We start from the raw sequence: 23,980 nt of genomic DNA on the forward strand, positions 1-23,980 counted from the left end.
AGTCTTATACTAATTACTTAGCCTAAGCAATCAGTTTAAAAGATTATTGGCTGTTAAGTATTGTCCACTTTGTTTTATTAACGTTGTAGAGTTTCAACGTTATTGATCTTCTTCTTAGCCAAAAGCCACAAGCAAATCTCAGTTTTAACTAATCTCGATATCAAAAAAGATGATTCCGAATCAGCATTTACTGTTGTTTATACTCTGTTTTTGTCTTGTTAACACAGCGTTTATAGCAGCCACGGAAGATGATAACAACGAGAGAAAGGTAATAATGTAAAAGTGAAGAATGTTTCTGTGTGTTCTGTGATAAGCCAATTAATCTCTCATCAGTGTGTTCTATTTCTCTGTCTTTATAGCCTTACATTGTGTACATGGGAGAAGCAACTGAGAGTTTTCATGTTGAAGCTGCAAAAAACCATCATAATCTTTTATCGACTGTGATCGGAGAGTAAGAAACCAGTTCTTGCTCATAGGATCGCTATAGATTTATCTGAATTTTTTATTCGAAATGATATATTTTTTTGCAGCGAGAGCAAAGCAAGAGAAGTTAAAATATATAGTTATGGGAAGAACATTAATGGCTTTGTGGCAAGGCTTTTTCCTCATGAAGCAGAGAAGCTATCACGTAAGTTTACAAACCTGTAAAATGAATTTTGTGTTTTATCTTGATGTGATTAGTGATTGTTTTTTTCTGGATTGTTTCCTTGCAGGCGAAGAGGGAGTTGTATCGGTGTTTAAGAATACTCAAAGACAGCTTCATACGACAAGATCATGGGATTTTCTAGGATTAGTTGAGTCTAAATACAAAAGAAGTGTAGCAATCGAGAGTAATATCATTGTGGGAGTTCTTGACACAGGTAAGTAAACTTAGAGCTCAAATCTGAATTTATTGGTAAAAGAGGATTTATAACTCTATTTGTTCTTGTAACAAGGAATCGATGTCGACTCACCAAGCTTTGATGACAAAGGCGTTGGTCCTCCTCCAGCTAAATGGAAAGGAAAATGTGTAACTGGAAATAACTTCACTCGTTGCAATAAGTACAAATGCTCTGTTTTCATAGTCCTCTGTTTCTGCAGCCTCTCTTTTCTTCTTCTTTAATTTGGTTTTGGATTACAGTAAAGTGATAGGCGCAAAGTACTTCCATCTCGACCAAGAGGGACTTCCTGATGGCAAGGGAGACTCTCCCGCGGATTACGATGGTCACGGGACTCACACATCTTCCACAATTGCCGGTATTTCAATCTCCAGCGCTAGCCTCTTTGGAATTGCAAACGGAACAGCTCGGGGCGGTGTTCCTTCAGCTCGAATAGCCACTTATAAGGTTTGTTTTTCCGGTTCTATGGTTACTCTGTTTTCTTGGAGCAGAAGGAATATCTGAGATACATTCTCTGTTTCAAATGAAGGTGTGCTGGCAATCAGGATGTACAGACATGGACATGTTGGCGGCATTCGATGAGGCTATTTCTGATGGGGTCGATGTTATATCGATTTCAATCGGAGGAGCCTCTCTTCCGTTTTTCGAAGATCCAATTGCGATTGGAGCGTTTCACGCGATGAAGAAAGGGATCTTGACAATGTGTTCTGCAGGCAATAACGGCCCTGGTCTCTTTACGGTCTCCAACCTTGCGCCATGGGTAATGACTGTCGCGGCCAACTCACTCGACAGGAAGTTTGAAACTGTTGTCAAACTCGGCAATGGCCTCACCGCATCTGTGAGTATACCTCTTTCAGGAACTGAAGTATCATCATGATCTTGCTTGAATGGCGGGTAAAATAAGAGTGCAATATCTCTTTTGCAGGGAATCTCTCTAAACGGATTCTCTCCAAGAGAGAAAATGTATCCGTTAACAAGCGGTTCGCTTGCATCTAACTTATCTGCAGGAGGCTATGGAGAGCCTAGGTAAATCTCATAACAGAGCAAAAACCTAAATCTTTCTCAGATTTTTACAGTCTTGATCGTCTTAAAACGGTTGTGAGTTTGTTTATACAGTACTTGTGAGTCCGGGACATTAGGGGAGGATAAAGTGATGGGGAAGGTAGTCTACTGTGAAGCAGGACGCGAGGAAGGAGGCAATGGAGGTCAAGGTCAAGATCATGTTGTAAGAAGCTTAAAAGGAGCTGGTGTGATCGTTCAACTTCTACAACCGACTGATATGGCCACTTCAACTCTCATTGCTGGCTCTTATGTCTTCTTCGAAGACGGTACAAAGATCTCTGAATACATCAACTCCACCAAGTAATCAAATATATCTCGTCTCTCTATGTCTATGTGTCCCCCTTTTAACTTCTGTTTTTAGTTGGTGTTCCTCACACATACGCATTCCAACTCAACAGAAATCCTCAAGCAGTTATCTTTAAGACAAAAACAATCAAAATGGTAGCTCCCTCAATTGCTTCTTTCTCAGCAAGAGGACCTCAACGAATCAGCCCCAACATTCTTAAGGTTTCTCTTCTCTCTTCCTATCTATCTATTTGTTCTCAAGGTTTCTCCAAGTGATTCTATTGATCCCGGTTTCTTCAACAGCCTGACATTTCAGCGCCGGGACTAAACATACTCGCGGCGTACTCGAAGCTAGCATCAGTCACCGGTTATTCAGACGACAACAGAAAAACACTTTTCTCCATAATGTCAGGAACATCAATGGCTTGCCCTCACGCAGCAGCTGCTGCAGCTTATGTCAAATCATTCCATCCTGATTGGTCTCCAGCCGCAATAAAATCCGCCCTTATGACAACAGGTAAACTTTATCAACTAAATTATCACACAAAACTTCAAAACGTTCTTCAAGTAACAAAAAGTTCCAATCTTTACACTCCTCACAAGTCACAACTAACAGAAAGTCCCAACCTTTGCATTCCTCACAACTAACAGAAAGTTCCAATCTTTACAGCTACTCCGATGAGGATCAAAGGCAACGAAGCAGAACTAAGTTATGGGTCGGGTCAAATAAACCCGAGAAGAGCGATTCACCCGGGTCTAGTCTTCGACATCACCGAGGACGCATACCTAAGATTCCTATGTAAAGAAGGGTATAATAGCACAAGCATCGGACTTTTAATCGGCGGTAAGAAGAACAACACGACGAAGACGGAATACAACTGCGAGAATTTCAGACGAGGGTTAGGATCCGACGGGATAAATTATCCGTCGATGCACAAGCAAGTGAGCTCGACGGGTACGAAAGTATCGGAAGTTTTCTACAGATCAGTGAGGAATGTCGGATACGGACCATCGAACTACGTAGCTAAGGTTTGGGTACCGAAGGGTTTGAAAGTGGAGGTTGTTCCTAAGGCTATGAGTTTCGAGAAACCTGGAGAGAAGAAGAATTTTAAGGTAATGATTGATGGAGTTTGGGATGAGACAATGAAAGGGATTGTGTCCGCTTCTGTGGAATGGGATGATTCGAGAGGGCATCTTGTGAGAAGCCCAATTCTGTTGTTCCGATCAGATAACAACTATTAAAGACGAAGACTTTTATTTTAGATCATTGTTTGTTTTATTGTAGTGTTTGGTTTTTTTAAGTCTAGTTTTGTTGAAACTTGAACTCAAATAGGAAATAAATTTTGGCAGAATAAGAACACCTGTATATAATATTACTATATATGATTATAGAAAAAATATGAACACGAAGAACAAATCTCCTAGAACAAGTAACAAACTTTGATTAACCACAAGTAAGGTTTCTGTACCGACGGTGACAAACACACAAGAAAATTGGTAAATTTCGAAAGAAAGAGAAGATTTGAAAATTGAATTGAATGACACTTACAATTTTATTCATGAACCAAACAATGCGAAGAAAGGGAGCCAAACCAATAACAAAAAGCGTCCACTCTGTTATCAATAGTTTAAATGACATGAAGACACTCAAACTCAAAGCTCACACTAGCTTAATTGTCTTCTTATATCTTAGTGGCAAAGGAAAGGCCTTCCTTAGCCAACACATCAATGCTCTCAACTGAAGGTTGTGCTCTTGCAACCTTAGCAATTGCCTGGTTCTCTTCAGCAGTTCCACCTTCTACAAATGCTCCAACCACTTTCCCGTCTTTAATCCAGTAGCTTCCGAATTTAGGCTTAGGCGATTTGGGGTCATTGTCTCCAAACATTACGGATTCTCCAACGTTGTCACCGTAGAATTGCCATGAGAGGTCAAAGGCTCGAGAGTAGAAGTATGGAAGATAGTCATAATCCGGAATCGAGTTCCCTTCTTCTGCAGCCTTTATTGCCTACAAAATCATACAAATCGATTGAATCAACGATGCTTTTTATACAACTCACTCATATTTTCGTTAAAGACTGTAAGGATAGGCATTTATTAGTACCTTGACGGCTTGTTCAGCGGATTTCCGAGCATGGTCAACGTGTTCAACCCTTCTCATTTCGTTGTAGAGTTTCATTGGGAAAGTTGCTACATCACCAATGGCGTATACATCTGGGTTGCTTGTTTTAAAGAACCCATCAGTCTGCAATCAAAGAAAGATCTCATGAGTTACAAAATCAATATATGCATCCCAGTTACTGCAGAATAATGGAGTATGTGTAAGTCACAAACCTTCAAACCACCCTTCTCTTCTTCAACTTGACCTTTGAAGAGTGATATGATCGGTCTACCACCAACACCCACGATCACGATATCAGCTTCTAATGTTCTTCCATCCTTCAATTTCACCTCAGTGACCTGCATCATTAAGTAACAAAGAGATATTGTTGAAGCAGTAAAGAGAAAAACTGTTGCTTGTAAAGTTTAAACGGTGATGTTAATTGCTAACCTCTCCATTAGAGTTGGTAGTGAAACCGGATGCAACAGTGCCTTTGACAATGTTGATTCCTTTGTTGGCGTAGTAACCCTCGTAGAAGGAAGCAATGCCAGCGGTGAAAAGCCGAGGCACTTTTTCAAAGACACAACCAAAAGGAGAGGTGTTAAACAAAGGGAGAGCAATAAGAATTCTATGTTAGTGGTTTGGCTTAAAACGTGTTCACTTACTGCACCAAGGTTCTGGATAAACCATGGTAACGTCGAGGTTGTTAGCCTTCAGAGCAGCACTGAGTTCAAGACCGATGTAACCACCACCAACAACGACGGCCTTTCCTTTTTCTTTAACTTCCATTGCATAAGCAAGGTAATCAGCATCTTCAAGTTCTCTCAGGTAGAATATATTCTTAGCATCTGCACCTGGGACGCCAAAATCTGACAACCTTATGACCTGCACAATTAAACAAACTCCTTAGACAACATTGCAATAAAGAGAAAAAAAAAAAAGACTTGGATGGAATATTCCAAAGTACAGAGTAAAGGGAGAGTTTGTGCTCACAGAAGAACCAGTTGCAGCTAGCAAAGTTTGGTACTTGAAGACTTGTCCAGTACCACTAACAAGAGTCTTTGAAGCAAGATCCGCTTTGACGATCTCTGTTGCCAAAATCAGCTCAATACCTGCAAAAAAAAAAAGGAGCAGTTAGAAACTACACGTAAGAGTAGAGAGAAATTTAGTGTAATGAAGCAGACTAAAAAGAACCATACCCTTCTCTTTGTACCACATAGGGAACTGTCTCTCTCCTCCACTTCCAGCACAGACATAAAAATTCGGAAGTGTAGCTTTATCTGTGTACCATGAAACAAATAACAATCTAATCAAAAACCAAGCACATACTAAACTACAACCCAATTGATGAAAAAATAAAAAAAGATGTAGGAACGAATTTTAACTGTCGAGGTGAATATATCCCTTGCTAAGTGCAGGACGCTCATATGGAGGGACCTGTGTAACACAATTCACTAATATTATATAAATCACAAGAATCCTGAAGAGCTAAGTCCTAGAATCATATAATATTCATCATTAAACTTACCTGTTCCTTGGAAATGATGGCAAGTTCACCATGCTTGACACCTTGCTTGAAGAACTCTCTCGCAGCGTATCCCTATGAATCAAGACCACCCAAAACAAACAACAAAACTGAATTAAGACATAGTAAAAAGCTACTGATTCGTTTGTCTAAACAGTAGTAGCTCAATAGTCATCGTTCTCCTATAGTTCATATGGATCAAACTAAAAATCAATAGATCTAGAGATACGATCAGTGAAACTATTTTCTCGAATGATGAAAAACAGTGAGCACCTTTTACCAAAAAAAAAAGCAGTGAGCACTAAGACAGTGTAATGATTCGTAAGAGAAGAGATAAGAAAGCATAAGTCCGATAAAGAGGAGAAAGAACAGAGAGACTTACGGCGGCGACACCACCTCCGACGATCACATACTTGAAGCTCTTCTCTTCCGCCATTGATGCGATCGAATCGTCTCTGTTTCTTTTTTTAATTTAACTTCAGTTTTGTCTCTTTACCTTTCCACTCGGATCCGAGAAATATGATTGGGTCAGGGGCTTTTATAGGAGGCTTGTTCTGTTTAGAAGGAATCTTTACGCGTGGCTTAATCTAAACCGTTGGATATCCCGCTTCGTGGAGAAATCGAAATCGAAATCTAATGAATCGAAATCTTGGTCAGCGACTAATATTCTTGACCTGGTCTTAACTTAACACACGTGACAGATCTGTTCAATGTGAAACGGACAATTCAGATTTAAGTCCCGGTATGAATCCGGTTTATTGATAACCTTTCATACTTTGGGAGGTTTTTTTTTCTCCAAATATGTATACACTAAGCAAAGATGTATAAAAGGAATCATACATAATGCTGCTTTGTCAGCAACCACAAGGTCAAATTGACGAATAAAGTAAAACATCTCTATCTTTTTAAGGAGTTGTTGGTTGATTTGAACCAGTTTCATAATTATCTTTGGATTTAAAGCTAAAAGCTAACACAGTTAAAACAATAATGTTTATCTTGCTTATAGGACAAAATGAAAGAATACGGAGTAATCATAGGATTTAGTTCAAAGAAAATCTACTAGTACAAGAAGAAATTTAAGTATTATATATTTTTAACTAATAATGAGAAAAAGAATATTAGATTAGTATGGGTTTTGACAACAAAGATTTAGATTTTAGTCAAAATATGTCAAAATGGCGAGCTAATAAATTCTAAATGAGTTGAAAGACTATGCAACAAAATTGACTAGTAGAAGTTGGGACCTAATTATTAATTAGTGAAGTGACCATTAGATTAACTAAATTATTAATGAATGATGTGACCCTTGGGAGCTTTGACACAGCAAGAACCGGGCATTGGCATGACTATATATAAAATACCATAAAATAATGATAGTTTCTGGATGCAAATTTAATGAGAAAGGACCAAGATACGGCTGTAATAATCTAATTAACCGAACGTGTGAGAAAGTTCCCCCATTCATTTTTATACTAATTGATACTCTCGTTAGTTTAATTAATGCACACATTAATTGAGGATGACGAAACCATAGAAGACCAAAAAAAAAAAAACAATTACTACGGGCTTTATATTAATGGGCTGGCCCGACTAGTTTTTATGAAGTTCTCCTCTTTGTTGGATCCGTACCCATCAGTAAACCAAAACTTAAGCATCCGAAGTCAACTAAACTGTTGTTAGAGAAAAATTACAAAAATAAAATAAATCTATACACATAACTTTCATTTGTACCTATAGTTAGTATGCAGACTTAGTGCTACGCACAATTGCCACAAGGGCTCACATATTTGACCATAATCGAAGGGTGCTTTAACTTGTTCTACCTAAAAAAACATGATGACCACCCTAATTAATATTAAATGAATAGTTAAATTTTATATATATTGCGGTCCATTCCTTTATTTGATCTTCCTGGATTTGCGAACATTTTTAAGCTTTAAGAAAACTATATATAATACTATGCTTTTATAAAAATTAGCTTAACTTTTAAGAAACTAGTAGTCTCTTTGATAATTTAATGTTGTTTTTAACTTTTGAATATTCAAGAGAGAAACATTACTAGTCGTATAATTTTTCCTCGAGCGAAGTGATATGTATTAAATGATATTTTTTAGACTTATAGTGATGGAAAGACCATCATTATTGTCAAATGTCTATTTAGGTCCATCATCATGACCGCATTTTTCTCAAGTTTTAATCCAAATCCTAATACTAATCTCTACAACCTGATATACTTGGAATTACAGAGCAAACTCTTTTGCTGAAAGACACATGTCAACGGGGAAAGACACGCAAGAAATGGAGTAGTGATCAACATGTCAATATAGTCTCCATCGAATTAATCAAAAATATATTAAATAATCTCGTTGTTACATGAGACCCACAAACATATGATATGGGTCCCTTATTTTTGGTTCTTCAAAACTTCCCAGGAAAAAAAATATGCAGAATCCTTTGTGAGAAACCTCTTCAGAATTATACCGACAAGAAAAACCAAACAAGAGGGAGAAGAAACAAAAGACCGTAAGTACAACAGCTTCTCTTGTCTCTCTGCAAAGTCGTTCAATCATTCACTTTCATCGAGTTCTTCAGTAATCTATCCAGGTACTGTCTTACTCTTGTTCATAGATGTCTTACTCTTGTTCATAGATGTAATCAACATGATGAAATTAGCTAGAGTATCTTCATCTTCATGAATTTTTGTTTCCATGTTGGCATGTGTTATTATTATGCAATAGTACATGTCTTGTCTTGTGTTCATTGAAGAATAAATAAGGTAACATGATATTAACACGACTTTGCCTAATTCATATTTCTTATTTAGAAAAAACTTGACTTTTGATTCATCTTTTAAATTTTGACGTAATCTCTGAGGAACTAAGACATAAATCCATAAACTTTAAATTATGAACCAACTGCAGTTGCAGAACGTTGTGGGATTAAATTGTCCTGATATGTGACTGTTTCACAGTTTTACGTATTTTATGATCAAAATCTACTGCTACAAGTACTGATGGTTCTTTTTTCCAAACTGCTCTGTTCTGTTCTGTTTTGTTCTGTTATCTTTAGAGTTATAATTTCATTAGACAAGATTTGATCCATTCTTTAATCTCTGATATAATTTCAGGTGTGTGGGATCAGAAGATGTATCTACAGGTTTAGAGTACTCGCATTTCCGCGGTTACTAAGATGCTGTGTGACTGATCTTTAATGTTATGGGTTCATTTGCCGGAAAGTGTGAAATTGTCGAAGAGAAAGAAGACCGTCAGAACTCGATAGTTTATTCTGCTAAATCAACCACTATTCCACATTCTGGATCAAGCCTTGTCGACGACAAGGATCTGGAGCGACCGGTACTGAAATTAGGCTACAGGGGTTCACTAGAAGATGATATAAACCAGCTTTTCGAGTCTATAAGTATTCGAACATCCGGAATGATTCCTTCTTACCAAGTTGGTGCAAGTAGTAGCAGTAGAAATAATGGTCCTTTACAACGGAACGCTTTTAAAAGTCCCGCCAATCCCGGGGGACCTCGATCGCCTACCAAGAGAAACACTGAACCAGCGACTTTGAAACAAGCCTTGAGAGATTTATGTGTCTCTAAGGCATCAGAAACTGCAGCTACAAAACGGATTCCTAAGACTAGTACTGGAGGCTCAGTTTACGGTTCTGTTTTGGTTGAACCGGGGAGTGGAGCTAACGAAGAAGGAAAGGCAGTTCTTGTTGAGTTACTCGACGAGTCTCAAAACAGTTCATCGGATAGTATAGCGCAGCAGCTTCGTCTTCTTAAGATACATTCTTCGAGCCAAAACTCTCAGACATCAAGGCGGTATTGCAATGAGATGACGGTACCAAAAAAAGAAAAGAACTTGTCTCTTGACGACCAAGAATTAGGTATCGCAAAGAGGAGCTTTGGTTCATCTTCGCCTGGATCAGGGAACAATAAGACAGTGGTTGGACTGAAATCAGTGAGAAAAGTGAGGCTGTTGTATGCTAGTACACCAGGTTCCACAATAGTTAACGGCAAGAGAGTGGCTAAGTTAACCAGAACCATTCCACGAGGAGGAGGAGGAGGAGGAGCTAAACCGGCACTGAGGAACAAAGGTAGCTTGAAAAAGAAGGCTACAAATGTGTATGATGAAGTAGATGGCTTCTATGATCCCATAGCAAAAGAACTTCTCTGCCATAGATGCCATTTCGCTTTGAAGAATACTGCAGCTAAAGAAGAGCCCTCTAAAGATTCACTTGTAGAAGCAGATCTTGAGTTGAATCCGTGTTTTAAGGAAGCTTGTTTAGATGAATTGGCTTCTGATTTCTCCAGCTCAAGCTATGAGAGCTCTCATGAGATCAGTGCTAGTGGAGAGACCAAACTTGATAACTTAAGAAGCTCCCTCGATTTGATTAATTCAGAGACCTCTAAGGTTTCTTTGACATCTGCATTTGGTAATAAACATATCAATGATGTTTCTGAATACGGCAACAATGAGATCATTGAGGAAGATTCTCTGTCTCGCAAAGAGGTCGATCAGAAAAATTCTGTCTTTATGTCTGAACAGAGTGTTGAGATTGGTTCTTTCAGTGAGAAATCTGTTGTGATGAATCCAGATAGCCCTCCCAACAAACTCAGCTTAGACGGAGCAGCTACGGAAGACGTAAATGAGAACTCTGAAGTTGAAAACAAAGGCGACGACTGTGTCGGATACAACAGTTCAAGCACGAGTATCAGCGAGGAAGATCAAGAACAGGGGAATAATATAATGACAAGGTCTAGCTTTGGAAACAGACCTCATATGTCTAAGGATGTGAGATGGGAAGCTATTCAGCATATAAGGGCACAACATGGGCTAGGTTCATTGGGTCTTAGGCATTTCAATCTTCTGAAGAAGCTCGGATGTGGAGACATAGGAACAGTTTATCTCGCTGAGCTCACTGGAACAAACTGCTTGTTTGCTATAAAAGTGATGGATAATGAATTCTTGGAGAGGAGGAACAAGATGTCGAGGGCTCAAACTGAGAAAGATATTCTCAAAATGCTCGATCACCCGTTTCTTCCCACGTTATACGCTCACTTCACGTCTGACAACTTATCGTGTTTGGTCATGGAATGTTGTCCCGGAGGCGATTTACATGTCTTAAGGCAAAAGCAGCCTGGGAGGTGGTTTCCCGAGCCAGCGGCTAGGTACTTTGTTTCTTACGATATCGTGGTTAACTTTTATGATTTGTGATGTGAATCCTAATATCTTCTTTACAGGTTCTATGTGGCAGAGGTCCTTCTCGCGTTGGAGTATTTACATATGCTTGGGGTTATATACCGCGATTTGAAGCCCGAGAACATCTTGGTACGTGATGATGGGCATATCATGGTGACAGATTTTGATCTCTCCTTAAGATGTACGGTGAGTCCAACGCTTCTACACTCGTCATCTCCGCTTCACGTGGATGCTATAAGACTATCCTCCGGTAGCCGCACTGGATCTAACTGCATCGAGCCATCGTGTTTCCGCCCTAAACTCTCTCGCGGATCTGGGAGCAAGAAAAAGGGCAAACAACACCGCATAATGATGAAAAAACTCAAGAAATCTGACCTAATCGCGCGGTTCAAATCATTGCCTCAGCTCGTGGCGGAACCAACAGATGCGAGATCAAACTCTTTTGTCGGAACACACGAGTATCTCGCACCCGAGATCATCAAAGGCGAAGGTCACGGTGCAGCGGTAGACTGGTGGACGTTTGGGATATTTCTATACGAGCTTCTTTATGGGAAAACTCCGTTCAAAGGGGCAACTAACGAGGAGACTATAGCTAATGTGGTGCTTCAGAGCTTGAAGTTTCCTGATAACCCTAACGTGAGTTTCCAAGCAAAGGACCTTATAAAAGGGTTATTAGTCAAGGAACCCGAGAACCGGTTAGGGACGGAGAAAGGAGCGGCGGAGATAAAACGGCACGCTTTTTTCGAAGGATTGAACTGGGCGTTGATACGGTGTGCGATCCCACCAGAGCTTCCGGATTTTTATGACTATGGAGTTCCGAATCACGAAGGTAAAAGCAATTACTTGGATTGCAAGGCGGTTGGGGAACATCTTGAGTTCGAGTTATTCTAGTCTCTATAAGCCTTTCGTACGTAATTCGTAGAACTCTTGTTTGTATCGTAAAGCCACTTTTTTGGTTATTATTTGTTTAAACGAATGTATTATTGTTATTTGGTTTTTATATATTAATATTTTTTACCAGAAACAAATGTAGATGTTGATTGATCCCATAATAATTATACTTAAAATTATTGTAAAGATGTTGTGATCCATGTAGTGTAACTTATAGATATTGTCTTAAACTAATTAGAAAAGATGCTCATTCACTAAAAATAATAAATTAGAATGAAATTTGTACCAAGAATTGTTTTTTCCTCTAAGCGTACTCAACATATTAGGCAGGCATATATAGCAAGGCATGGGGAACTAATTATGTATAAAGGAAGGAAGAGAGTTTTATTTAAACAATTAAAAGGTTAAAGTGTCAATATTGACAAAAAAAAGTAAGTAACGTACGTTAAAGATTTGTTTAATGTTTTTATGTAACGTTTGGTAATATGTTGCCTTGTGTAATTTATTTAGTATCAAAATTCATTATTAGTTTTCTGAATTATATGTAAAAAGCTACATGCATTGGTCTCACTAAATAGAGGTATATGTAAAAATTACGTCACGTAGTGCAGTTACAAAGTGCTTCGCGAAGGTCTCGTGACACAAATATTTTTTGGTTAAATAAAACTTGGACCGTTAAATTTGCAAAACCATATAATAAAAAATTAAATAAAAGCATAGAAAAAGTGAAATGGACGATGGGGAATTGGGACTTGGGGGTGTTGGACCCCTCACTCTACACTCTCATCTTTTAAGCAATCGTCCGCTTCGTTTCGCAATCACAAAAAAATTTAGCAAAATTAGCGAACCCGCCACTCATTTGATTTCCAGATTTTTCTCTTTTTTGTTTTTCCAGATCTCTCCTCTCTATCTGTCTTCCGATTTTTTCGGTTTTTTTGGCTCACTGTAGGAGTCACCGGCGGTGAAGGATATGGTGGTGATACACGGAGTGTCTGTTACTCCACGCTTCCCTCTTCCTTCTTCCTCTCCTCGACCTCTCAACAACACCGGCTTTAATGGCAATTCTAGCCTCTCTTTTTTCCTGAAGAAGCACCATCTCTCTCGTACGCCTCTTTCTCACTCTCTCTCTCTCCCTTCACTCCCCTTTTTTTTTTTTTGCTTTACTCTAAGACGCCATTGTTGTGCTTAAATTGATTTCTGAGCTAATTCGTCACTGGACTAGCTTCAATGAACTAAATTCACTGGACATATTGTGATTTGTGGAAATTGAGTTTACTCATCTGTTTCTGATCAAGCATTTTCTTAGTTATCGTTCTCCAGATATCCTCTTGATTAGATCCATGTCTGTAGGGAAGATCTTTGCTGGGAAACAATCTGCGGAGTTTGATTCTTCCTCACAAGCTATCGCTGCCTCTGATAAAGTCTTAGTACCTGATAATCTTGATGATGATCCCAGCAGTTTTTCAGAAGAACCACAGGTGGATATCTTTGTCATCTCTCTCCTCTTTAATCAGTGAGTTTGAGGCAATTTTTTAGAGGTTGAACTTGGACCTGCTATCTGTGCATTGCATACTTGTAGATATTTTAACATGAAACCAATTTTTTCTTTTTTTTCTTTTTCTTGTAGAGATTTGATCTAGAGGTTCAAACAATGGAAAAGAACGAGGCAGTAACAACAGAAGAACAAGGGTCTGTTTTTGATCCGCGTAAAGTTTACAATGATGCTAAAGTCGTCAAAGAGAGAGCGGCGAAACCAAGAACAGTTCCCCCACCTGGTGATGGGAAGAAAATATACGAGATTGACCCCATGTTACGAAGTTACAGCAGTCATCTTGATTACCGGTAATATTTATTTATCATGCGTGCCTCGAGTTGTTTAATTATTCCTATACCTGCTTGAGTAAGCCTCAAATCTTAATTATTAAAGGATTTTTTGTCACATTTGATGTAGAATTCTGTAGTAAGGCTAGATGTTCGGGTTATTTTTGATTCCGCTTAAGTATCTTGCATTGATTTTGGCTACAGTTATGGACAGTATCGAAGATTGCGTGAGGAAATAGACAAGTATGAGGGTGGCCTGGAGGCATTCTCTCGTGGCTATGAAAAGTTAGGATTTTCGCGCAGGTAAACTATTTACTTTCACCAATAATTCTTTGTGGGTGTTGCAACAAAGAAGAAGGAGTCATTGGATAGTGGCTGTATATTAAGTTTTAGTAGAAATTCATTCTTATCACAGGTTTCTAGATTTTGGAACTCGTGATATATATTTTGTATTGTGATCATTTTTTGCAGTAAGAAAATCCTGATTGTAGCCAAACTACAAACTAGTCTTGTTTCAGCTATATTTTTCTTAACGCTGCAGTGTCACTTTGATATCATTTCATCAATAGCATATTATATAATTCTCTAACTGTAGTTTCATTGCACTTTCAGTGATGCTGGTATAACCTATAGAGAGTGGGCGCCTGGAGCTAAGGTATGTTTCTTTTAGTTTTCCACTAGAAATTTATGTGTGTATTACTAATTCTTACATTCAAGACTGTAGACAGAATCGTTGCATCATTTTGTGCCAACAAAATTAGAAATGCTATACCTGATCATGTGAGGATTAACTTTTAAATTTTCCTCGATTTTGGAAAATCTTAGAATTGGTTTATGAATTATGAAACCTGTCCCATGTAGGAGTTATTGGTTTGTTCAAATCTGAGTGTAGGCGTTTAGCATGTTAGTCGCATCTCTATGTAACTTTTACTTCTGATTATATATGTGTGTTTTTTTTTTTTTTTATTAATTATAACTAGTTTGGTTGTTTTCCTAAACTTCTGTCCTCGCCTGTTTCAGGCTGCATCACTTATCGGAGATTTTAACAACTGGAATTCTAACGCAGATATCATGACTCGGGTATGGCGTATTGACTATGTTGCTTAAATTCCTTATGTTAGTAAATTTATTCTCTCATCAAATCATTTTCAGAATGAATTTGGTGTTTGGGAGATCTTTTTGCCCAACAACAGTGATGGTTCACCTGCAATTCCTCATGGCTCACGAGTAAAGGTAGCAAACAAGTCGCTTCATTCATTCATTTCTGCTTCCACCAATTATTGTATGTTTTTATCTTAAAGATTCTCACTGTTGCAAGTGATCTTTATATTATGCACAGAAAGATTTGTTTTCTGCTGGGTTTCAAACTTAGTTTCAGCATTAGATATAGAAAATGGCGAAAGCTATGGTTGTTCTGGTCATCTGCTTAGGAATCCACAAAGATGTATAACAGTATATTGAGTGCATCCACATTATCTTAATATGTACTCTTCTTGTCATTTGTATACATGTGAATAAAATTGCAATGAGTTAATATTTGGTAGGAAATTTCTGAGAAAATTATGTAATGACGGTAAGTAATTTCTGATGCATAAAACTCCAGATTCGTATGGATACACCATCTGGCATTAAGGACTCAATACCTGCTTGGATAAAGTTCTCGGTGCAAGCTCCAGGTGAAATCCCATTTAATGGGATATACTATGATCCTCCAGAAGAGGTAAGGTTCTGCAATCTTTTGAAATATTATCTTGTGGAAAATGATTCTGCTTGTGCTAGTATGAAGTTTTTTTCAGATTTATGGATTAGTTGGTACTGGCAAAGAAAAATTCATGGAGATCTTTCTTGGACTATCCCAAACGCATATGTTTATAATTTAACCAATAGATTCGGTCATTTATATTCCACTGTGTGATAAAACCTGAATAAAAGGCATTCTACATTTAATGTATGCGTACAGTTTATCGTTGGTGGTCCTATCAGCCGATACTTTTGGTTGTCCTTTCAACGATTCTAAATTTCTTTTCAGGAGAAGTATGTATTCAAACATCCTCAACCAAAGAGACCTAAGTCGCTGAGGATTTATGAGGCACATGTTGGCATGAGTAGTACGGTGTGTACCAAATTTCTTTATAACGTATCAATATTCCACACTGTTTGTTTGTTTAGTATGGTTGTTCAAATATAATGACATAAATCCCATTTCTGGAAATTTCTCTATATCACGTGAATGATGATAGTATACTTGTTATGCAGGAACCAATGGTCAATACTTATGCTAACTTTAGAGATGATGTTCTTCCACGCATCAAAAGGCTTGGCTATAATGCTGTTCAAATCATGGCTATACAAGAACATTCATATTATGCAAGCTTTGGGTATTCTTTAATCTGGGTTCTAGTAAAATCCTAGATATTTGCATTTAGTTATTGTTGCAAAACTATATGCCTTTCAGCCTATGTGCATGATTCTATTTGGTTCTTTCATTGCAGCTAGTAGTGTAGATATATTAATTCTTATTGTTTTTTTCTTACTAAGGAACATGGCCGTTTCTATTATGAACGCAGGTACCATGTCACAAACTTTTTTGCCCCAAGCAGTCGTTGTGGGACCCCAGAGGAACTAAAATCACTTATAGACAGAGCTCATGAGTTAGGCCTGGTCGTTCTGATGGATATCGTTCATAGGTAGTGATAGTTTTCATGATAGGAAACAATCAGATCCACCTTTTGGTCTTCCACAAGACATATAATATTGCGATTCACTAAATTGTGCAGCCATGCTTCAAAAAATACATTAGATGGGCTTAACATGTTTGATGGAACTGATGCTCACTATTTTCACTCTGGACCTCGGGGTTACCATTGGATGTGGGACTCACGTCTTTTCAATTATGGGAGCTGGGAAGTATGTAACTACATGAACTTAATCAAAATATTGCGAAGAGCCAACTTCCTTGAGCACTATTAGTTCCAAATCTCTCTTTGCTTTCAGGTATTGCGGTATCTCCTTTCAAATGCACGGTGGTGGCTAGAAGAATACAAGTTTGATGGATTTAGATTTGATGGTGTTACCTCAATGATGTATACTCATCATGGACTCTCGGTACTTCAAAATTTTTAACGGATGCTTTGCTACAATGCAAATTTTAATTTGTTTTTCCATGTTCCTTTCCAATATTGTGTCAGGTTTTACTCATGTCTTACATCGGTTTGCTGACCTACTTTTTTTGTGTTTCAAATAGGTTGGATTTACTGGGAATTACACTGAATACTTTGGACTGGAAACTGATGTGGATGCTGTGACTTATCTGATGCTGGTAAATGATTTGATTCATGGACTCTACCCTGAAGCGATTACTGTTGGTGAAGATGTAAGTTTTGCTCAATTTCTTCTTTATCACCACTGATCTAACATAATGTTTGAATAAAGTACTGTAGTCTAAGATAAGCCCTGACGAGATAAGTTAAGATATCCTTTGTACACAAATGTTTTACTTTAAGATATATGCTTCCAAAATCGTTTCGTTCCAGGTTAGTGGTATGCCAACGTTTTGTATTCCTGTCCAAGATGGTGGCGTTGGATTTGACTACCGTTTACACATGGCCATAGCTGATAAGTGGATAGAAATTCTCAAGTGAGTTTCTTTCTGCTTTCTTGCTACATTTTCTTTTTAAGTTGCAACCTGCTTCAATGATTGGTGGAATGACTCGGTTTTACTCTCCACCATGTTATGCGGTAAAGGAAGAGAGATGAAGACTGGCAAATGGGCGACATCGTTTACACACTAACCAACAGAAGGTGGTCAGAGAAGTGTATTTCTTATGCTGAAAGTCATGATCAAGCTCTTGTTGGTGATAAAACAATTGCCTTCTGGTTAATGGATAAGGTATTAGATTAGACGCCATTATACTACTCTATATTCTTTTCTTTTCTTTTTTTTTTTTGTAAACCATACTACTCTATATTCATCAATTAAATATTACTAGTTGTGTGGATAATATTTGTTCGTTTCCAGGATATGTATGATTTCATGGCAGTAGACAGGCCATCAACCCCTCTAATCGATAGAGGAATAGCTTTGCATAAAATGATTAGACTTATAACTATGGGATTAGGTGGTGAAGGGTACTTAAATTTTATGGGTAACGAATTTGGACATCCAGGTACTGTATCATTTAAGTTTTTCGTTAAGCTTTGTGAAAAATTGGTTTGAGAGTACATTTCTTCATCTTCTCCTGTGATTTTCAGAATGGATCGATTTTCCCAGAGGCGAGCAGCGCCTTTCTGATGGGAGCGTGATTCCTGGCAACAATTTCAGTTATGACAAATGCCGGCGCAGATTTGATCTAGTAAGTTCGTACAATTTGGCTAAGTACAACATAACTCAGGATTCATGCTTTTCTGTATTCTGATTCAGAAAAGTTCATATATAGGGGGATGCAGATTATCTCAGATACCACGGACTGCAAGAATTTGATCAGGCAATGCAACATATTGAAGAGAAATACGGTGTAAGCCTTCCAAGTTATAATGTTTGTAGATCATCTCAATCACCCATTGGCTTTAATTCTGTTTTTAACATTTTGAGCAGTTTATGACTTCAGAGCATCAATTCATATCACGAAAAGACGAAGGAGATAGAGTAATCATATTTGAAAGAGGTGATCTCGTCTTTGTCTTCAACTTCCACTGGACCAGCAGCTACTTTGATTACCGCATTGGTTGCTCCAAGCCTGGCAAATATAAGGTATACACATCCAACTCTTCTTTTGAAACTACTGGGACTTTGGCACTGGGTGAAGATATAATCTGATATCCTAACTACTTTTCGACATTCCAGATCGTATTGGACTCAGACGATCCTCTGTTTGGTGGATTCGGAAGGCTTGATAGCAAGGCAGAATATTTCACATATGTAAGAAAAACTAAGCCATTCAAGTCGAAGTTTACATTCATTGTGACTGTCCTAATCTCCTGACCAATCATGCCAATGCAGGATGGCTCATACGACGGACGACCCTGCTCGTTCATGGTTTATACACCGAGTAGAACCGCCGTGGTTTATGCTTTAGCAAACCACGATTAAGACTTGCAGACTTCGGATCCTAAAATCGCAAATCGTAATCAGGGAAGAGAGAGTCTGAAAACGTGGTTACTTCATTATATTGAAATGATGTGAACAAGTCATCTAGAATGTAAAGTCTAGTAACGAAAATATCTGAAACACTAAAGCCGGGAATTAGGAATTTATTAAGCAAGCCAAATACATAATCAGGAATAAACCGGTCCTGGATACAAACGACTCCAACGGCTTGTGGTTGGCCATGGAATATAATAATAAAAATTTCCAGATAAAAGTTTGAGCAATACATATAAGGCGAGAAAGATACCTTTTGAAAACGGAGTCGACGCATGTTGCATTGAGAGAACATAACCTTTGCTGTTGCTTTCAAATCGTCAGCTCCAAATTAAATCGTATTCCGTTGCTGTTTCAAGAATCGAACACACTAATGTTAACAAAGGATCGAATAATGGTTCTTAGTTTTATTCTTTTTCTTTTCATTCTGATCATAGAGAGCGGAAAAATAAAATCTGCGATCGATGATGGGTCTTTCTCAGTTTATATACAACCGTGTCTGATCGAAATAAAAAGGAAATTTTATCGAGTGGGAAAAAAAAGAGGAAAAGTAACACTTTTTCAAACAAAAAAAAAAGGAAAACTTTACAATGCCCAAAAAAGGAAAACGTTGCGTGTATGCCGGTTTAAATTGATTTGGTTTTGATGAATAGTTCCGGTTTAGTCAATCACGCTCCTTTTGCATCCAGCATCACACACTCACACTATTATTGGGACTGAGAATCCAACGGTCATCGTAGATCGCATCAGATAAACGGCTAAAAAAGCAGATTCTCTGGAAGAAGAGGAAAAAGAAAGAATTCAGAAGATGCAACCGACAGAGACGTCGCAGCCGGCGCCGGCGGAACAAGGCCGTCGGCTTAAGGATCAGTTATCGGAGAGCATGAGTTTCAGTAGCCAGATGAAGAAGGAAGACGATGAGCTGTCCCTGAAAGCTTTGTCGGCGTTTAAAGCTAAAGAAGAAGAGATCGAGAAGAAGAAGATGGAGATCAGGGAAAGAGTTCAAGCTCAGCTTGGTCGTGTTGAAGACGAGTCCAAGCGTCTCGCTATGATTCGCGAGGTTTGATTTCTATTACGTTATTTTTCAATTCGATTTCTTGTTTTGATTCACTTGCTTGCTGCTTTAAGTTTCAACTGTAGTGTAGATTTAGATCAAGTTCTTACGACTTAGAGAGTCTAAAAGGGGAGAAAAGTTGAACTCGCTTTCGGATTTAGTTGTTGAATGTTATATAATTAGAAAGCTGGATTTAGTCTGATTTTAGGGTTTTTTCTATTTTTAGGTTCTAGATTTGTGGAAATTTTCATTGTTATGAGCATATTTTGTGTTGTATATATGATGTCTGTCTCATGATCTAAACCTGATTGGGGGTAAGAAGAAGCTATGGATCAAGCTCTAAGCTTGACTGTGGATGATGTATGTTTGGTGAGTTTGATATTTTAGTGGTTCAGGAACTTGAAGGTTTTGCTGATCCCATGAGGAAGGAAGTTACTATGGTGAGGAAAAAGATTGATTCTCTCGACAAAGAATTAAGGCCATTGGGGAATACTGTTCAGAAAAAGGTTTGAGTTTTTGTGTTTGAGAATTTATTTCAATGCTTTTTTTTCTCTGGAATGCTAAGATCTAAGATAATGTTGCAATCAAAAACACTGTGTTTCGAGATATAAGTTACTTTCTCTCGACTATCAAGATATATTATATAGATCATGACCAGTTTTAAACCTCATAAATCAGGATTCTTTGGATGCTAAGCTGTTTTGCTTTTACAATATGTGCAGGAAACAGAGTACAAGGATGCTCTTGAAGCATTTAATGAAAAGAACAAGGAGAAGGTGGAGCTGATCACCAAGCTACAGGAGGTTTGTTCAATATTCTCACTTCTCTCTACTTTTGCCTAATAAAATCAAGGGTGTTGTTTGAATGGAACGTTACAAATGGTCTGTTCATGCCACATGTATCTGGATGGTGTGTGTTTGGTCTAACGAATTGGTTTGTCGTTTATCAAACTAATCGGCTTTGAGGCATATGATTCCAATTACAATAATGGAAGTAGTCTTACTGAGGTTTGGTATACAGTCGCCAAATTTGTCATTCTAAATATAGTTGAATTCCTGATTCTATAACGAGTTTCACAACTTTTGAAAGTGAGATCAGTGGCTACTCTGTATCAAAATTCCCCATGTTCGAGTGCTTTGCATTGTATATTTGCAATTTTAGTTTCTCCAAATTGGATGCATCACATGATCGTAAACCCCTCTTTGCGCAATTCAGATATCCAAAACACCAATCACTCTTTTTTTTTTTTTTTGGGTCTGTAATTGCATAATCATAAGTGTTGTTTATTATCGCTTATTGTGTTTTTTTGAGACAGAGAGACTTATTGAAGTTTTTTTTATGAGTGTGCGCAGTTGGAGGGACAAAGCGAGAAACTGAGGTTCAAGAAGCTGGAGGAGCTAAGCAAGAACATTGATCTAACCAAACCTTAAGTGTTGGACGAGCGCAGTCACTGGGATTGGGTTATTTATAGTTATAAAAAACATATCACTGGTAAAATCACTGTTTAGAGTATTTTCATTGTTCTTTTATGATTGTAGTAACATAATATATAAAATAAATAGTAAGAAGATATGGTTTTGAAATTGATGTTGGAAAGAAAATGTAACAAAGTTACGATGGCAGTACATTATCGACGTGATTGGCAGAATTGTAATAATAATGTAAAGAAACTACGTTTGTCCGGAGCACAGCATTTTGATACATATCATGACTTGAGAATTTAAGCTGTAAATGAAAATTAAGACCACATTGAAAATCTTGACTTGAGAATTTAAGCTGTAAATGAGAAATCAAACAGATCATGAGTTGTCAAGGATCTGAGTTGAACAGAGGACATAGAGAGACATGCTAGGATCAAGGTAAGAGAGTAATGTACTTGAAATCAGGTTTCTCGATTTACGAGAGTAATGTACTTGAAATCAGGTTTCTCGATTTACGAGAGTAATGAGTAGACTCGATTGACGAATATCATCTTCACATTATCTCATGTTTTAACATTTAGTAGTATTATTTTGCATGACTACCAAAAATTTCTAATGAGAAGAAGATATTTATATCTGTAAGAATATGAATCTGCTATACGATGGGGTTTAACTTAGACTAGATTTAATAAGGATAAATAAAATAGAGAGTTCAAAGGAAAAGGAAAAAATAAAACGTTTTGGTTTGGTGGAAGTATCAACGATGTTTCCTTTGTATCAGCATCTCTCACTTTATCATATTGAAAGTGCATGCATCTACAATACTTAATCATACTTAGTACATCTACAATATTCCAATTAGTTTCAAACCTATCCATCAGGAGATATCTCATGTCTCTCTTTATAGGGATGTCTAACACATATTTTTGCTGCTCACGAATAATATTTTCTCAGGATACGTACTGAATTCATCCTCATATTAGTTTTTTTATTATAGAAATCTTATGTGATGTTTTATAGTTTCGGAGAAATTAAATGGCCGAGACATAGATCATATATATAGGCATGGCACCGTCTTTTACTCAGATCAAAATTCTGTGTAGATTTATTATGTGTGTCAGTGTGTGTTCTAACATGTTCGGTGCCGCCGTGCCGCAATAGTTCGGATAATATGTTAAAAGAAAACATTTACATATGTTTTTGTTTCGTAATCAAAACTTATTACATGCAGCATGAGAAAATCAATGAGAGAGATGTGCGTGAGTGAATGAGCATCAAAATACAAAAGTACTACTAGCAGTCAGTCGTGCATGAGCATGGAGGAAAACTACAAATCAAGCGACACGATCCAAGTTTAAGATACATACGGAGACATATTGTCTCACAATAAGTCAAAATCACAGACTCCTTTTTTAATTGGACCAATATATTTTTGTTTCAATAATTCATTATGTATCTAATAAATATAGGTTGGTGTATAGTAGTTATATTTTAGCAATTATTGATTGAATCCTCTTTAACATAAATTGTATTGGGACATGCTTATTTTGGTTCTGCCCATATCTCCCTTTCAATATATATCTCGTCGGTTCTCATCACATGAATAGCCGGATACGTACAAATACAACAATTGATAAATAATACTACACGTCTACGTATATACTAATATTTCCAAACATCAAATATTGGGTATATTACTGATATAGATTTCTTGTCTCTTTCCTTTTATTTTCTTCATTTAACATTATAAAACATTTCAATGTCTTCTTCCTCAGAAGTTTCTCAAAGAAAAATAAAATTCGCAAACTCTTGCAAGTTGCCATTACGAAAGAAAAAAAAAAGATACAAAAGAAAAAAAAAACTAGTAAAACGTGCATGCAAATAATTAAGTGCTTTTTTAATCATCAAGGGTAACTAATAAACATGTGTTTTATAAATTTAAAATTAAGAAACTACGTGACTGAACATCTCTATACTGACTCACTCATATTTACATATATACCTTAATTTTATTTTCTTATCTTTGTAAATAAAATAGATGAAATTATATGTTAATTTCAAAATTGTGGTACCATGCTCGTATCTTAAATTCAGTGTCAAAAATGATATTATCTTTCTGGTTATAATTTTTTAACGTTAAACAACAAAATAGATATTTGTATTTCGTCGCCAATGTCACATACATTTTTTTAATCGAATGCATGCATACAAAAACCACAAATATAAACTTATTGAAACGAACAAAAAAAAAAGACAAATTAATTGTGGCGAAAAAAAGAATCCAATGAAGGAAACAGCCACGTCACCGAACCGCGAGTAGTGGACGTCCATATTAAACAAGCGGCTTAAAACATAAACGCCGACGTTATTTGACACGTGTCGCTATGTTGTGAAAACACACGTGTGTCTGGACGCACACGAAGCTTGTCCTTAGTTTGATTTTTTACGTGACGGTGCGATCTCTCTCTCTCTCTCTCTCTCTCTCTCTCTCTCTCTACTACTAACTAAACGTAAAACGTAAAACGTAAAACGTAAAACGTAAACGTAAACGTTAAACTTAACTTAACTTAACTTAACTTAACTATACTAGTATA

General features: G+C 37.3%; 5 protein-coding genes across 7 annotated transcripts; 4 read left to right on the plus strand and 1 right to left on the minus strand.

Annotated features, from left to right (window-relative positions):
- Positions 1 to 169: 169 nt before the first annotated feature.
- On the plus strand, positions 170 to 3,576 carry LOC17884182 (subtilisin-like protease SBT4.15). The gene is made up of 12 exons (XM_006289699.2): positions 170 to 268; positions 360 to 451; positions 531 to 628; positions 714 to 860; positions 936 to 1,041; positions 1,121 to 1,325; positions 1,408 to 1,716; positions 1,804 to 1,904; positions 1,995 to 2,240; positions 2,339 to 2,447; positions 2,529 to 2,742; positions 2,896 to 3,576. Exons 1-12 carry the CDS (start codon positions 170 to 172, stop codon positions 3,465 to 3,467), a joined length of 2,298 nt encoding a protein of 765 aa, XP_006289761.1. The 3' UTR covers positions 3,468 to 3,576.
- Positions 3,577 to 3,647: 71 nt separating this feature from the next.
- LOC17881985 (monodehydroascorbate reductase 2) lies at positions 3,648 to 6,356 on the minus strand. Its single transcript, XM_006287723.2, has 10 exons — positions 6,232 to 6,356; positions 5,853 to 5,924; positions 5,710 to 5,761; positions 5,524 to 5,604; positions 5,318 to 5,436; positions 4,990 to 5,209; positions 4,775 to 4,893; positions 4,558 to 4,683; positions 4,328 to 4,468; positions 3,648 to 4,231 (listed from the first exon to the last, which is right to left on the minus strand). The coding sequence occupies exons 1-10, from the start codon at positions 6,283 to 6,285 to the stop codon at positions 3,908 to 3,910; spliced, it is 1,308 nt and encodes a 435-aa protein (XP_006287785.1). The 5' UTR covers positions 6,286 to 6,356; the 3' UTR covers positions 3,648 to 3,907.
- A 1,986-nt stretch (positions 6,357 to 8,342) lies between these two features.
- Positions 8,343 to 12,045, plus strand: LOC17884587 (serine/threonine-protein kinase KIPK1). Its single transcript, XM_006286949.2, has 3 exons — positions 8,343 to 8,453; positions 8,977 to 11,028; positions 11,101 to 12,045. Exons 2-3 carry the CDS (start codon positions 9,065 to 9,067, stop codon positions 11,948 to 11,950), a joined length of 2,814 nt encoding a protein of 937 aa, XP_006287011.1. The 5' UTR covers positions 8,343 to 8,453; positions 8,977 to 9,064; the 3' UTR covers positions 11,951 to 12,045.
- Positions 12,046 to 12,694: 649 nt separating this feature from the next.
- On the plus strand, positions 12,695 to 19,131 carry LOC17884261 (1,4-alpha-glucan-branching enzyme 2-2, chloroplastic/amyloplastic). Of its 3 annotated transcripts, none has more exons than XM_006287014.2 (22): positions 12,695 to 13,053; positions 13,301 to 13,428; positions 13,578 to 13,792; positions 13,976 to 14,074; positions 14,384 to 14,426; positions 14,792 to 14,851; positions 14,924 to 15,004; positions 15,375 to 15,491; positions 15,801 to 15,884; positions 16,028 to 16,149; positions 16,339 to 16,458; positions 16,549 to 16,678; positions 16,766 to 16,876; positions 17,016 to 17,144; positions 17,305 to 17,408; positions 17,516 to 17,660; positions 17,790 to 17,937; positions 18,023 to 18,123; positions 18,208 to 18,285; positions 18,366 to 18,521; positions 18,615 to 18,689; positions 18,771 to 19,131. In XM_006287014.2, the coding sequence occupies exons 1-22, from the start codon at positions 12,921 to 12,923 to the stop codon at positions 18,858 to 18,860; spliced, it is 2,469 nt and encodes an 822-aa protein (XP_006287076.1). In that variant the 5' UTR covers positions 12,695 to 12,920; the 3' UTR covers positions 18,861 to 19,131. The 3 variants fall into 3 exon arrangements, with proteins under 3 accessions (XP_006287076.1, XP_023636293.1, XP_023636292.1); XM_023780525.1 differs by having other exon boundaries at positions 12,962 to 13,053; positions 13,306 to 13,463; XM_023780524.1 differs by having other exon boundaries at positions 12,962 to 13,053; positions 13,306 to 13,428.
- Positions 19,132 to 19,646: 515 nt separating this feature from the next.
- Positions 19,647 to 21,592, plus strand: LOC17883218 (myosin-9). The gene is made up of 4 exons (XM_006288714.2): positions 19,647 to 19,971; positions 20,361 to 20,471; positions 20,688 to 20,768; positions 21,318 to 21,592. The coding sequence occupies exons 1-4, from the start codon at positions 19,720 to 19,722 to the stop codon at positions 21,393 to 21,395; spliced, it is 522 nt and encodes a 173-aa protein (XP_006288776.1). The 5' UTR covers positions 19,647 to 19,719; the 3' UTR covers positions 21,396 to 21,592.
- The last annotated feature ends 2,388 nt before the right edge of the window (positions 21,593 to 23,980 follow it).

Source organism: Capsella rubella, unplaced genomic scaffold (assembly GCF_000375325.1).
Source record: "Capsella rubella cultivar Monte Gargano unplaced genomic scaffold, Caprub1_0 scaffold_6, whole genome shotgun sequence".
NCBI classification, from domain to species: Eukaryota; Viridiplantae; Streptophyta; class Magnoliopsida; order Brassicales; family Brassicaceae; genus Capsella; species Capsella rubella.